At 38.8% G+C, this 15,919-nt stretch overlaps 1 protein-coding gene across 2 annotated transcripts in view; it reads right to left on the bottom strand.

Moving 5' to 3' along the window:
• Positions 1 to 319: 319 nt before the first annotated feature.
• The window catches only part of NECTIN3 (nectin cell adhesion molecule 3), a 60,201-nt gene continuing 44,601 nt past the window's right edge, over positions 320 to 15,919 (bottom strand). The window contains exons 7-9 of one of the 2 annotated variants that reach the window (XM_077342162.1): positions 15,316 to 15,400; positions 8,378 to 8,440; positions 320 to 3,440 (exon numbers count right to left, since the gene is read on the bottom strand). In XM_077342162.1, the coding sequence (XP_077198277.1) occupies positions 3,264 to 3,440; positions 8,378 to 8,440; positions 15,316 to 15,400 (325 nt within the window). In that variant the 3' untranslated portion in view covers positions 320 to 3,263. Of the gene's footprint in view, positions 3,441 to 3,892; positions 6,639 to 8,377; positions 8,441 to 15,315; positions 15,401 to 15,919 lie in introns of those variants that run through there. The other variant, XM_077342163.1, reaches the window with a different exon arrangement.

Below are 15,919 nucleotides of genomic sequence, written 5' to 3'. Positions count from 1 at the left end.
CATGCAAATATTTCATGAAGGCAAGCAATGCAATCCCGTAGACTATGCAAATTATAAAACAAAAAACTAGTTCTGTGGAACAGCTTGAGCAAAAACCTGCAAGGAAGAGGATACATGTTTATAAACACCCACTGTGAACACTTCATAGGATGTTAAAGCGATTTTTCACTGTTGTCTTCTTTTGATGATGCAGTCTATATTTCTAATATTTAAATCAAAGGATACCTGTTAAATAGTGTCTTAACTTTACCTCTTTTTCAAAAATGCAAATTCATGCAAGTGTTGAAGAAAAAACATTAAAAGAAGAAAACTATATATGTTTTTTTCCAAAGCTAGGTGATCATCTTTATTTATACTATTTTTACAACATAATTACAAAATGATGCAACAGGACAACCAATGGCCTATCTCAAGCATTAACTAATCTTTACACTTTAGGAAAGAACACTTTCCAAAGGACGATAATCTCAGTTCATATATTAAACTAGGTGACAAAACTTGCTCATTTTGAATACCTAAAACAAGATTTAAGCATTCCAGCAGTACGTTGATGTTCTCAATATTGCAGTTTTCTTCTTATTTAAACATTTTCCTACATATGCTCCACTTTGCATTTGACTCCATAACTGGAATGTCGCACGCAGTATTGTTTACTGAAAGAAACTGCTTCTGGGGTATACATCTATGCATTCATGAAACGAGTCTTAAGAATTGTGTGCATCTTTCCAACAGGATAATGCATGGATAATAACTGAAGCAGAATCTTACCATTACCAAAGATCTGGTATCTAATCAAATTAAAAGTGAATTATGTAACAATAATCAAGTTTAAATGTAAATATATACATCTAAGATTCATTCATTCATTTATAAATCAGGGTATGCTGACAAATTATTTCCCAATGATAACAGCCTTACAGACTTTAGATGTTTTTCACATTGATTATCACAAGGTGAAACAGAGTTCTTGAATACAAATCTGTCACAAAAACTAGAAAGAATCTGGATCAGATTAAAGAAGCAAGTGAACAATGGCCACAAGTTTCATTTAGTGATGGGTATAGCGCATCAGACTCCACTTCCTTTTCCTAAACCTACCTGGGAAATAACACAGAAAGCTTGCTGTAGTGCCTATGTCATGCCTTAGGTGTTGCTGCAAGCATGCTTATCAATATCCAGGACACAAGCTAAGGGGACAAACTTCCCATCATTCCTGTCTTGAACTCTGTTATTTATCTATAAACCAGCACCTAAGGCTTAATGATCCTACCTACATTAGCCTGCTTTCCATTATGGACAGTGATTTTTGGGCATGGAAAGCATGACGAGACATACGGTATCCAATCCCTTTTCTAGATTCTGAGCTATCATTAGTTTTGTTTACATTACAATAATGCAGAATTAATCCTTTTGCCTCTACACACAGAATAACTGAAGGAAAATTATAGTCTTCCATACATATTTTCTTCAGTTTTGTAGGTGACAAAATTAAAATATAAAAATCTACATAATATTTTTTGGATTTTTAAGAACCAATATTACACACCCAAGCTACAAAAATATGAAAATTTAAAATTCCAGAATAACATTAGACATTTAACTACTGCACTTTAAAACTTAAATATTAAATTATTTTGATACTTTACTTTCTGCCCCAAAGTCTCCTTTTTGCCCTACACCGACCTATTTGTCCATATTGTAAGCAAACTGTGTAGGCAAATTTAAATCAAGGTGGGTTATACCTCACTACTGTTTTATACAGGTGGAGTTATTAATGCATCTACTTTCCTATGAAAGCTACATATTAGTACATAATTTCCATTTCAATGTTATTTGCAATTTATTCTTTTATTTACCTTGAGAAAAATATTTGATACTCTTGTCAAAAACCTATTTACATTTCCATAACCCCCACAGAACATTGTAACACAGTGTTGCTCGGTAAAGTAGAAAATCAAATGGAATGTAATCTTGCAGAATAATCCACATTTCTCCCACTAACACCTTTCCCCTTTTATTGACAACATGACAGAACTCCCCATTTATATTTGCAGATCTAAAAATGAAAAGGCATAGTGAGTAAAGGTAAGCTGCACTCCGGAAGACAAAAAAAAAAAAATGTTCAATGCCTTTTGCAAGGCATACAAAAAGGCTGAATGTGGGAGGTCTTTACAATGACAGAATTACACATAATTGGACCAAAAGGATTAATGAAAAATAAAATGTATGGGGAAAATTGAAGCAACTCTCAACCCCATTGGGGCTGCATATTAAACTGTTTCCCACCCTCCTCTACAGAACAGAGTAAAAACAAAAATATGTATTGCTGTTGTCCATTGTTTCTGGTACTGAAAGCTGGTTTTAAAACTCAAAGCAGTGCCCTTTTAAGTTATGCTGTTGTACTTGTGTACCAATGAGTATTCTACCACTTATCTTAAGGAAATGCTTATCAACAAGAGGACATATATTGCGAATTCATTCAATAGGCAGTATGTCAACATTTGTAAATGGAAGCAAAACAGTTACTGAACAGATCATGTAAGGTAAAACCAGCAGGATGCATTCTGATTTGCTCTCTCCATCAGCAACATGAATTGCTATGAAATGCATGTATTATCATCAAGTTGTGGGAACAGAGAACACAAATATCGCTTAGAACTGATGGGATCTGTGACATACTAAGTCACTTCTACCTCTCACTGGTGGCAAAATTAAGTTCCCAGGTTTAGGAGATCCTCATGAATAGAATAGGGCAGTGCAGATCTGCAGTGCACAGGGCAATCAGCAGAAACTGCTTTCCCTCCTCTGCAGTAGGCAAACCAATGATACTTGTAGAAGCAGACATTAGGGCAGATTCAATGATGTTATCCTAGAAGCAAAAGAATGACACAGGACCTCCATTTTCAGGAGTCACATATGCTCATTAAGCCCATATGTTTTAAGGGAAAAAGAATTCACAGGGGCTAGGGAAAGGGATTCTAAACATAGAAAGGGATTCTAAACATAGTACAAATTAATTCACTAGCAGGTATTAGGAAACCTGTGGGTTTAGAAGAGACACTTGTGGCCAACACACTTATAGTTGTAAAATATAACACACACACCCTTTGAGTCTAAACATTCCTGATTTTTGCCACTACCCCTGTCTTCTTCAACTTGTTTCAATAAGAAAAACTGTGAAGTTAAAAACAAACTGATCCTAAAACAAATGGAAATCAACATGGTATATAACTATGATTAAACTATAAGTTGTTACAAGTGATTCACACATAATGTTCCCGAGGATTGATGTAAACTCTTCCATTGTCTGGTTGTTGATGCTTTTGATTGCTCCAGTCTTTGCAATTCACTTGCTTGTAAGCTGGATACATTTGCTGATGGCTGTCTTGAGCCAAGATATTTTCATCACCATAAGTTAATTGTCTGCAGTTTACTAACTTCTATAGGGGAAAATGTGTTACACTTTAATAATCTCTTGTCATAAAACTCAAATTTCAATAAATACACTCAATCATATCCTTGTTGTTGTTAGGTGCGAAGTCGTGTCTGACCCATCATATCCTAAATAACTTTAATTACCCTTTCAGAAATATATTCATTTATTAAAGTATTTATACCTTGTCTTTAACTTGTGGCTCATGGTAGCTTATAATTCTATATTAAAACCATCCAAATACATTAAAAACCATTACCCCACTCACAAATGCTAGCAGGAATAGTTGCAATGTACAGAATGCCTTGCAGAACCCAGTACCACTGAGGAGAGTGTATGCTCAGCAGAAGTCATGTCAGAGCAAAGAATCACAACATAGCTAAGGAATGTGGAGGAGAGGTTTTCAAGTGCTAGCCCCCCCCCCCCAAAAAAAAAAAAGAAGAAAGAAAGAAAAGGGAAGGGAAGGGAAGGGGACACAAAGGAACAGACACATAAAGAAGGCAACCTTTTGAGATTGACAAGACACATTTGAAACTGACAAAAGTAACTTGGGAAGTCCATTAAAAAACCTAAGACAGTCTCCCTAGGAGACTGCAAATCCTGGCTCCCAATTTTACCTGAAATTCCCAAATACTTCTGGTATTTTTGGGATCATATTTGCAATGCAAGTACACCCAAAATAACAATAAGTTATTTTGGATATATTTTTGGCTTGGGTGTATCCAAATGCTCTCTCCTAACTGTTGTCAATTCAATAGCTCACAAATCAGACTTGGGTGTTATGAAGTCACAATATACCTTAAAACACCTGAGCTGGATAAGATTCAGCTGATGCAATATTTGGCAGAGATAAATCCCTTCTTTGCCACCATTTCACATGGTTGGAAATAGGTTCTATGGAATGTTCTGATCATGGAAAAGCCATGTGACAGAATACAAATCCATTCCTATGGACTTTCTGGTTAAACAAAACCAAAGATGGCATAAAAGCACATCAATTTTAAAAGGATGATGCTATAATTATGTGCTACCCTACTAGTTTTGTAAATGCAGTATTACTTGACCTCAATAACTTCACTTCAAGATATGCATTTATTGGACTACAAAAATAGTAAGTTTCTGAATGAAATGAAACTGTACAAGCAAATTTTTAAGGCAGTGGAAAATTTGGTGCATGGAAGCTATTGGTGGTGAAAGTTCTGAAAACCATCCAATGCATTTTCTACTTTACATGGCTTCACATTCCTATAATTCAGTTTTCACAGGGGAGGATCATGAGAGTTAAATCACACTTAAGAACATACTGCTTTTCTGTAATCGGCATTGTTCTACGCCAGTGCAAAGCATGGAACAGTTTACAGCTAAACTCAACCATTTTTTGCTCATCTCAATGACTGGAGTGTAATAGCAAATGCTTGGATGTTCCCTCCTACACAACTATTTTCTAGACCCCATATTAACTCCAGATCAACCCTCACCTTTTATTTTTATTAAGAAATCTGCATCTAGATAATAACTGTCAGATCAAACTAACATCTGGCAACTTAACTGAGAAAATCCCCATTAACATTGGGGTAAAACAGGGGTGCATTTTAGCTCCCCAATTGTTTAATCTATTTTTGAATGATCTCCTGGTTTTCTGTAGTCCATAAGCGGCCATCCACCCATTTTGGGGGAAAGACCAACCCCTTTACTCTTATCTGCTGATGGCACCGTCATCCTGTCCAGATCACATGTAGGTCTCCAATGGTACCTGCATTGCTTTATGGCCTATTGCCACAACAATCATCAATTGGAAATAAAATTCAAGATAACAAAGATCCTAGTTTTTGCTAAAACCCGCTATAAATGTTCATGGAGGACTGATGTGCACAATATTGAACAAGTGTCCCATTTCAAATACCTTGGTCTCAACTTCTCCTTTAACACCAAATGGGCACATCATAGGAAACAGATTGCCAAGATGATGAAAACATCCCTAGCTCTCCTTACCAAATTCTACCACCAAAAGGGGAATAAAAATATTCCAGCTGCATTAAAAATTTATTCTATGAAATTAATCCCGCAAATTTTGTATAGCATTCCAATCTAGATCCTTGACCTTAATGAATTGGAGTCTCTACATTCCATGTTCTTAAGATATTTACTCAAAGTACCCAAAAGTGTTGCTTTGAAAGCTTAGCCGTTGACTTTCAAATATTGGCTGAGAATTCATTTCTCAGCCTACTCTGGTAGCCTGCTATGTGAGCTATTGTGTGATCTGTTCATTTCTAGTTAGTACAATAGAATATTACTTTAGGCTCGATATTGTGTGGCTTATAGATCTAACTGAAAAAGATATTTTCAAAGCAATTTCGCATAGAGGATATCGAAATGCAAACTTTATCTTCTGTCCCATGTAATACCTGTCCCCCCCCCCCCCCAATTTTGGGGTATTTCATCCAACTATAAACTCCTAACAGTTTATCTCTATCAGTTGGATTCTTATTTGGCTAGGAGGGCCTTCGTTCTTGCAAGAGTCAACTCCTTCCTCTCAAACGTGTCCTAGGGAAGATTTTATCAGATTCCGCCTTCAAAAGACTCTGTCTACATGGTTGTAATGTCCCAAACACACTATGACATATTGTTTTGGATTGTTCAATCTTCTCTCCTCAACAAGCTTTAATCCAGTCACATTTGAGGAATTTAAATTCCAAAGTCAATTCTAAATCCCTCATCATCAAATTAATGCTTTCAGAAAAGGATGCCATTACCCTTGCTAGGGTAACTGATGCCCTGAAGCATGTTCCAAATAAATTAATATTTGAAAATGCGGGAACATAGTATTGTCTAATCCATTTTGTTTCCTTGGATTGTGTATGTGTATGCCAATAAAGGTTTTCTGAGTCTGAGCCTAGACCCCACAACAGGTTGTGAGCACCTGCTGTGAGAAATTAGGACTGGCTGCCTGACAGCATAGGTGACCACATAAAAAGCATTAGTTACAGGTAAGCAGTCTTCTTCGTGCAGGCACATCATGGGAAAAGCTTAGCATGCTGCCCTACCTAGAAGTGGGAGATGTCACAAGAAGAGGCCACTCACCACTGTGATGACAAAAGTCTAATCCATGCTGGCTCACACAGGGGACATACTGCTTCACAAAACTGCAGTGCTGCAAGCAAGTCTCCAATCTACAAAGCACCAGCAGGGCTAGAAATCTGTGGGGCTGTCAAGATAGCAATAGACTTAGTGGTGTGTGCTGCAATTGTCATGAGAAATAGCTGATAGGGTAGTGTAACACAGTTTAATGACTCCTGTGATTCAGTGGCAATAATACATTGACATATTGCACATATGGCACAAAAATAGTCTAAGGTCCATCCTAAATAGGAATATTGTGTTGGTAAAGAAAGCCAGGGCACTGCAGACATTAAATGTGTAGAGTTCTTCCCCCTGTTAGTTGACAGATAAAGGAAGTCTAGTGGCAAAACCAGAGCCTGTTTTGAGATGAAATCTGGAAATTTAGGATGTCTAGTTAAGTAATTTTTGTGGGAAAGGTGATGAGGCAGAACCCAACAGAGAGCAGTTTATTGACTTGTCCTGTCAACATCTATGCCTTCCATGAGTAAGCAAAAATCATGGAGTCAAATATCTGAAGGGACCTTTCACTAGTTGCAAAAGATGTTACAGAGCTCCATGAGATTATGAATTGAGAAACTGGAGAGCTGGGTGGGCAGAAGAAACCTTTTAAGAATTGTTTTACCAATGTTGTGTAAAATTCCACCAGCTCAGAGAATGCACCCCATACTTTGATTTCAAAGGAGTTCTCTTCTCAGTTAGGTTGATTTGGGACTAGAGGTTCCAGAACCAGAAGGATTAGTTTATTAATTATACTGGAGAGGACAACACACAAGGCTGTTCATGTATGGTCTGATATGATATCAGAGGTGAGTTGAGCAGTGTTGTTGTGTCTGTTAACATGCATAAGTTTCAACTTCATGTCCCACCTCATGAAAAAAAGAGAATGGCCATCTGTAGGAGGCAGCTTGCCTCCATACCTCAAGCACTTTTTAAAAGGTTATCCAATGGCCCAGCATTAAGTGGCACAGCAGAGAAGCACAACAGACAAGAAGGGAAGAAACTGGAGAAAACAGAAAATGTGAAAAATAGTAGAAATTAAGCTAGACTTTCTTCTGCAATGCTGCCAAAAGAGATCTAAATCGAAAGGGTTAGCTCCACTCCTTTAGGTATGTATGTTGTAGCACCAAGTGTACAGAGCCAATGCAATGAACTCTTGAGCTCAGCTTCAGAACTTGGGTTGGCAGAAGGTCACTTGAGAGTCCAAGCAAATAGAAGCAACTCTCCATCCCTCCCCTAGTGTTGAATCAGAATCACGCAGAGCTGGAAGAGACCACAAAGGGCCATCCAGTCCAGTCCCACACCAGCTGAAATTACTTTCTTATTGTTCCCTTTAAAACTTCTGCAACAGAACATTTCCTATTTCTTTTGTGCAAAGGAAGAGGTGCAAATGCATCCATGCTCAGAATGGGAAAACAGCATCAGCACTACTTCCTATCTGTACACCCCCCCCCCCAATGTTTATAAGCAGTCACTCTTGCTCTGGACAGGAAATGAGCGAGCTATCCACTTTCCCCCTTGCTTCAATGCTGAGTTTTGTCTTTTCCCGTAAAACCAGAAGCAACTGTGTATTTTTCTCTTGCAAGGACATTACAATTTGGTTAGAAGGGTGAGCTTGCTTTCGGAAAACAACGAGGTATAAGAGTTTTCCACCCCAGCAAGGCAGAGGTGCTCTGAATTCTCCACTGAGCTACCGCTCTGTGGCTGTTATCTCTTAAGGTTCCTTGGTGGAAAAAGTAGCTCACAGAAGCATAACATCTGCTCTTCCCAGCTCTAGAAGATTCTGCACGACCCTTTCCATAGCACACAATGAAGCATATTACTTACTTTATGCTGCATGTTTCCAGGATCCTTGTCTCTATATTGATTTTGCATTGAGAGGTGCTCTTTCTGTAGAGGAAAAAGAATGTTACTTCGGAACTATTTTATAAGCTACTGTAAATGAGTGTTGTATTTTTGTCAGAGTGGCTCTTAGAGTATGCAACAGTCAGATTCACCTGGCATTTTCTACAATAAATAAGCAAAATTCACTGATATCCATATTTAATGAATATAATTCAGGGAACTGCTGCCTGTCAGTTCCCCACTCATTTTACATTATTTTCAATTTTAAAAAAATATTTGCAGTGGAAAATACTTGTGGAAACCCACCACAATAAAACATGATCCAGTCCTCAAAGCTAAAAATGTTAACAGTATGGTTGACATTCAAAATCCATATTTACATTTTGACTTTCATATCTGATAATAACTCTGTCAGGCCTCTCTTACATTGAATGTTGCCTATAAAAATGTATACCTTTTCACTAATATGACTTTACACAAAAGCCAGTATGATCCAAAAGAATCACTTGATATACACATAGTTCCACTGGTAAAAGTTTGAATGCATTTATGTTCCACTTTCAGCAGCTAGCACAGTATGTTTTTGAAAACTGGATTACAATTTTCTAATGGCCATTTAAAATTGTGTATAAAAAAAGAAAATAAACAAAAGATACTTCAGTTAAATACTTTTATAAACTCCAAATGAATAATATGATATATGATATATTCTTTCCCTATTGAAACAGCATACAATATGTTCACCACTTAAGCTCCTGGTCTGAGACCTACATTTCCATTTAACACAAACGGTTAAAATACTTCTAGGGATAATGTTTATTAATTTGTTAGGTTTCTAGGCTGCCCCTCTCCAAAATGGTCTTGAAGTAGTTTACAGCAAATTCATAGATAAAAACTCCAAATACAATACAATCACAATAAAAATACATAAAACCCTAAAAATGTAACTGTTTAACTGTTTAAAAGACAAGCCAAGGCCCACAGCAGGTGGACTTTCAGTTTCTGGCCCAACTCATATGGAGAAAATTCTCTCGATCTGTGCTGTTTAGCAGTATTCTACCCCATTGAGTTTCAGTTTGTGCCTATTATCTATTCCCTGATGCAGTCCCAAGAGTAAATGCATGTTTTCAAAAACAAAAATGAGAGTTCAGGCTACATTACTGTAACTCACTGTATGTGGGCCTTCCTTTATCCTTGACCTGGAAATTACAACTGGACCAGAAAGCTGCTGCCTGGGTCTTTATTAGAACCCTGTGAAGAGCCCACATTTGACCTGTTTTCCAGCAGCTGCACTGGCTGAGTCCTAGGTGAGGCTTAAGGTGCTAGTCTTAAATTTTAAGGCCTTATGTGGTCTGGGACCTTCATACCTGAGGGACCGACACCCCATATATGTCCGAGGAGTACTTTGCTCAGCAAATTTAAACGCTGATGGTCCTTGGCCGCAGAGAAATGTACTTGGCCTCAATCAGAGCCAGGTGGGATGAACTGACAGCAGAGACATGGGCCCTTACAGAACCCTCAAAGTTCTCAAGGGCTTGCAAAAGGTGCTCTTCCACTAGATGTCTGGTTGAGGCCAAGGGCTGCACTTTTACCATCTGAATGCATTCCCCTGGCCAGGCTAGGCCCCCACCTAGGCCATACTCCCTCCCTCAGAGCCTGGTTGAAAACTGGAATTCCATCCCAGGCTCATTGGGGAGATTTAAATGATGGAGCTAGTGTTCAGTCTACAAGTTTTAATAGATCAATTTTTAGGATTTTGATGACATTTATTGTATGGAAATTTTATTTGTGAGATTGTTGTAGCCCACAATATCATTTGGAGAGGGGTGGCTTAGAAGTCAAGCAAACAAACAAAGGATTTAATTTCACAAAACTGTTATAATACTTGTAACTGCAATTTGGAATGCAATGGATCTGCAATGGCTAATGTAGTTTGTTTATAAAATTGTTCAAAGTAATTTCTTTTTATGTGCTACTAACCAGACACCATTGAATCATTGTCAGGTCTCTACCTTCTAAGTCAGTGGTCCCCAATCCCCGGTCCGGGGACCAGGACCGGTCCGTAGATAAGTCTGTACCGGGCCGCAGCTCCTCCTCATCCTCTTCCCCAGCTGCTGCCCTGGGGGCTGCCCTGACACTCTGCTACCAGCTCACCTTTGGTGCTCTCCAGCGGCCGCCACTGCTGGGGTTTCCCCTCAGTGTGGCACTGCGCAGCTGCTGCTGGCAGCACCCCCCAGAGGGCAGCGGGAAGTCAAGGGTGCCGGTGGGAAAACAATCAGAGCAGGGGCACAGGCGGCGACGCCCCTTGGCAAAAGACTACCCCCCCGAGACTCGAAAAATTGTCAAGCGTTGACTGGTCCCCGGTGATAAAAAGGTTGGGGACCACTGTTCTAAGTGTTAAGCATATTTTGTCTGAGTCTATTCTGCTTCTTTTGGTATTTTACAACAATGCAAACAAAAGTCATTTGTTTTATAATCACTAAATAAACACTATCACTTCTGTGATTCTGCATGATTACTTCTGAATGGCATACGCAGAACCTGCTTAGACTGCACATTTGCTATTAGATCATGTCCAGAAATTTTAAACAGACATTGCTAGATGAATCAAAGTATTTTCAATTAAGCAGATTTTTCCCATTTGAATGGTACTACTCTGATCAACTTGTTGGTCTATCTTGCATTTATTTTAGATAGACATTATGCTAGATAATTTCTCATTTAATAGGCTAAAAATGGCTATTTAGAACAAGCAAAAAGTTATCCATATCCTACTACTAATGCAACAATTTCTTGAAAAAGTATTTATAGGGATCTTCTTCCAAAGCCTTGGAGACCTAAACATGTCACAGAAAGCATGCAATAGTACTTAGAAAGTGGCCCATGGCTGATAACACCTGATGAAGAGCAGCAGTCATCCTCAGCTATGTAGGCCCATTAGCTGAACAATGTGAAGGCTAATAAAACAGGTTCCCTTAGGCTGCTGTAGTTAGCTCAGTAGTGACACTTCCAGGGATAACCATAGATCATGGCTTGCGGGGTTCTGCAAGGTCCGGTCTGATCCCCATGCTATTTAATTTAATATATCTATATAAAGTCACAGGGAGAGGTCATAAGGAGGTGTGTAATATGCTGTCACCAATAAGCAGAGGTTTCCCAGCTCTACTTTCTTCCCCACCTAATTCTGAGGAAATGATGTTCTAAATGGGCGCCTGACCAGCTGAAATTTAACCTTGACAAGGCAGAGCTGCTCAGGATTATTGGAAAGGCAAACAGGGGCCTGGAATCTTCTCTGTGTTGGATGGTGTTACACTCTTCTTGAAAAGTCAGGTTTGCAACTTGAGAATATTTCTCAACAGTGGTTTCCTCAGAAAAGATGAGACTGCTGTGGCTTGGAATGCTTTCGCCCTGCCTATGTTGTCAGATCAGCTATGTCCATTCCTGGATCAGTCTCATGTAGACACAGTAATCCATGCTTTACATTCTAGAGTGGATTACTGCAATGCAGTCTTACTTGGGACTACCCCTGAAAATATCTGGAGACTGCAGTTATGGCAGAACACTGCAGCTAGACTACTGGTTGGGGCCAAGTACTGGGAGCACATGACCCTGATACTGCAGCAGTTACACTAAATTCCAATACTTCTCCCTGTGGTACATGGGATTCTACAAAACACGAGATTCTGATGCTTTTGTACCACACTGGAGCATGAAATACAACCCCTCTCCCCTTAGCTGGACCAAATAGTTGGTTTATATCTTGAGATCTTAAACTAGATCATAACTGGGATCTTATAATATTCTTTGTTTCCTGGTATAAACAGGACAAATGTGTATCTTGTCAATTGTGAAGGCAAACAAAATTCAGCTTTCAAAATTTTGAATTCCTTCAGCAGTACAACCTCAGTCCCTCCTCCAGTTCTTCAAGTACATTAAAGGGACACATCATAAGTTCCATATGTATGCACCCTTCCAGGCCTGACAGGAGGTAAAGAATGTAAAACATGATCTAGGGAAAAGAGAAATCCTAGTAACCCCCACAGGGAGTTACCCAACATTAGTTTAGTTGCTTGGAGCTAAGACTGCACAAACATCAAATTATGATCAAGTATATGAAGTATGAATTTATTTAATGAGGAAAAGCTTGTTCCTTAACATGGAATCAAGTTAATTTATTAATCCATGTCTGTGCCTAAACACTCACAGTGCCTTGGAACAGAACATAGATGGATAGGCAACATCTTTTCAACACAGCAATTCACAAACTACTGCTAAATAGTTGTCCTTTCTCTCCGTGGAGCAGTGGTTCTCAACCTTCCTAATGCCATGACCCTTTAATACAGTTCCTCATGTTGTGGTGACCACCAACCATAAAGTATGCAAGTGTTCTTTTACAGAAATTAAACTGAAACCAACCAATGGTGTGAAGATCCATTGTTCATGATTGTATATAAATTGGCTTTTTTCTGGGGTTTCTCAGTTCAGTTCTGCCCCTTGTCCCACCATGCCGATCTCGCTCTTTTCCACTGCTCCAGACAGACGAACGCTCTATCTCAATCTACCCTGCAAGGCTGTTGTGTGGATGGCACCCCCCCCCCCAGCGAAGCTGCTTATCTTGCCACGACCCCTGTGAAAGGGTTGTTCAACTCCCAAAGGGGTCCCGACCTCCAGGTTGAGAACCACTGCCGTAGCGTTTCTGCCTCCAAGCCCAAAACTGGTGTGATAAAAAAACATCACCTTTCAAAACACAACCTAACCCACCCTGAAAGTAATACAATAAGCAACCTGACAAACAATCCGTGATTCATGATTTAAAAAGCAACAAAGGAGGAATAGTTGTCATCATGGAGAAATCAGACTACATTCAGAAAGATGATCTCTCACAAACCACTTTCTACAAATGACTACCCTCAGGCTCTATTCAGGAATACCCAAACTAAACAAGCTTATGAAGAAATTACACACACACTCCCCACAGGGAGTTACCCAACATTAGTTTAGTTGCTTGGAGCTAAGACTGCACAAACATCAAATTATGATCAAGTATATGAAGTATGAATTTATTTAATGAGGAAAAGCTTGTTCCTTAACATGGAATCAAGTTAATTTATTAATCCATGTCTGTGCCTAAACACTCACAGTGCCTTGGAACAGAACATAGATGGATAGGCAACATCTTTTCAACACAGCAATTCACAAACTACTGCTAAATAGTTGTCCTTTCTCTCCGTGGAGCAGTGGTTCTCAACCTTCCTAATGCCATGACCCTTTAATACAGTTCCTCATGTTGTGGTGACCACCAACCATAAAGTATGCAAGTGTTCTTTTACAGAAATTAAACTGAAACCAACCAATGTTGTGAAGATCCATTGTTCATGATTGTATATAAATTGGCTTTTTTCTGGGGTTTCTCAGTTCAGTTCTGCCCCTTGTCCCACCATCACTTCAAAAATAATGGATAGGACTTGCAATAATGCATATGAATTAAAGGCAGAAAGGTACTGACTGAATAACAGGAATATACTTTTTATAGTAAAAGTTCAGCCGTGGAATCAGCTGCCATTCTGTACATGTCGGATAATGTATTTTAGAAGCAGATTTTCCTGTTCTGTACAAAAGCACATTAAAAGTGAATTATCCAATATGTGCAGAATGGGCCCAGGTGCCAGGGAGGTGGTGCACTCTTCTTCAGCGGCAATCTTCAAGCAGTATCAGGACAAGCATTTGTCAGGGATGCTGTAGGCTGATCCTGCACTAAGCAGTGGGTTGGGCTAGACAAACTTCCAACTCTATTATTCTATGACCAGGGTCTGCAAGAAACCAAGATGCCTCTATATTCACTCTGACAACGCAGTAACTGGACCGAATGACACCAGCCATACCATCTCAGATTCATTCAGTTTTTCATCCTCCCATCTGAGATATGCCTTTAAATGTCAGTGAACAGGTTAGTCCCCACACAAAAGAATAAGTGGACATATATCTGACATTAAAAATCACAAAAACCAGTGGGGAAAAATCTTAACTTTCAAGGTAATTCCATTTTCACCTAAATGAAACAAAAGCGTCAGGAGAAGATTACGATATGAGTTTGTTAAACTTGAGTTCATTCAGATGTAGAATGGACCCTTGGCCGCAGGACTGAATAGAGACATAGGATTCTTATCCTACTACAAATGCTAATTTTCTACCCTTACACATTTTTCCTCTGGTCTAACCAAGCTGATTATGATGTGTAATATACCTTTACATTCTGAGTTCCTTCTCTGTAACTATCCTCCCTCATTCTGATTGAGATATAAGGACCCAGTATCTCCACTGTGAATTTTACCTTACAAAGGAAGCTTTGACTCTCAAAATATAAAGAATAGTTGTGGATGGGAAAGAAAAGAGTGATACAGATAGCTACAGTAAGGATGCCTAACATTGTCTTAGGCATTGGACAACATTAGCATGTTGTAAGATGCTAAAATAAAAAAGCTCAATATTTGCTTTCAGAACTCAGTGGAGTAGTTCATACCTGTCATGGGTCTTTTGCTTACTCAGCAGAAGAGGAGCCCGCCTAAAGGACCTTTCTGTTAGCCTAAACCACCTAACAAGAACATACTGTACAGTCATTTTGGTGGTGGCTCCTAGCTTCTGCAATCAGTTCTGCCCTTAAGATTTACCTTCGATTGCTTCTAGCAGTATTCTAGAAGCTGTATAACTAGAAGTATCCAATCCAATCCAATATCTCAATTATACTGTAGAATTTGACATATTTTTATTCTTTCTTACCCGCTCACAATTTTTGACAAGGAAAAAAAGAAAATATTGTATTGTGTACTTGAGTACTTGTACAGAATGTTCTATTAAAAAAACTATGTGATATTTTGTAGGCATGTATATTTTAGAAGAACAAACTTTGATCAATAACTTACTGGAAGAATTATTTCTTTCTGTGATGAGGGGCGAGCTCTTTCTTCGTACAAAGATGAAGGCTTGTGTGTTGGAGGAAGATCAATTCTGCATCAAAAAAGTTAAATTTAAGCATTGCCACTTGGTGAGATGAAATTAAGTTCACATTATTTAAATTGCAAAACTAAATTTTACACTCTACTTGCTTATCTTTAGGATGCTTTGGGCTGATCCTGCGTTGAGCAGGGGGTTGGACTAGATGGCTGTATGGCCCCTTCCAACTCTATGATTCTATGATTCTATCTTCTCTGTTTCAGGAGCTAGGTGCTATTAAAAGGAAGTGAGTGACATCAAAGGGGTTCGCTATAGACGGCCACATAGCTGTCAGACTTGCTAGTACAGCTGATGTCTTCTCAAAAGCCTCTTTCACCAAATCTTGTGTTAGGCAATGTTTTTTAGACTGTATTCAAACATGATTTCTGGCTACATGACATTTATTATTGTGCTGATTATAACATCCACATTGTTTGTGAGAATTGCTTTTCTTACATCTGAAGGGCAAAATGAATTAAAAAGAAAACCTACTGTTTTTTTCTGAATCTAACCAGAACCAGCAGAGCATCAGAA

The sequence above is a fragment of the Paroedura picta genome, chromosome 6, assembly GCF_049243985.1.
Source record: "Paroedura picta isolate Pp20150507F chromosome 6, Ppicta_v3.0, whole genome shotgun sequence".
Taxonomy (NCBI): Eukaryota; Metazoa; Chordata; class Lepidosauria; order Squamata; family Gekkonidae; genus Paroedura; species Paroedura picta.
The sequence above is the reverse complement of the archived record's forward strand: the minus strand, read 5'-3'. Positions and strand labels throughout refer to the sequence as shown.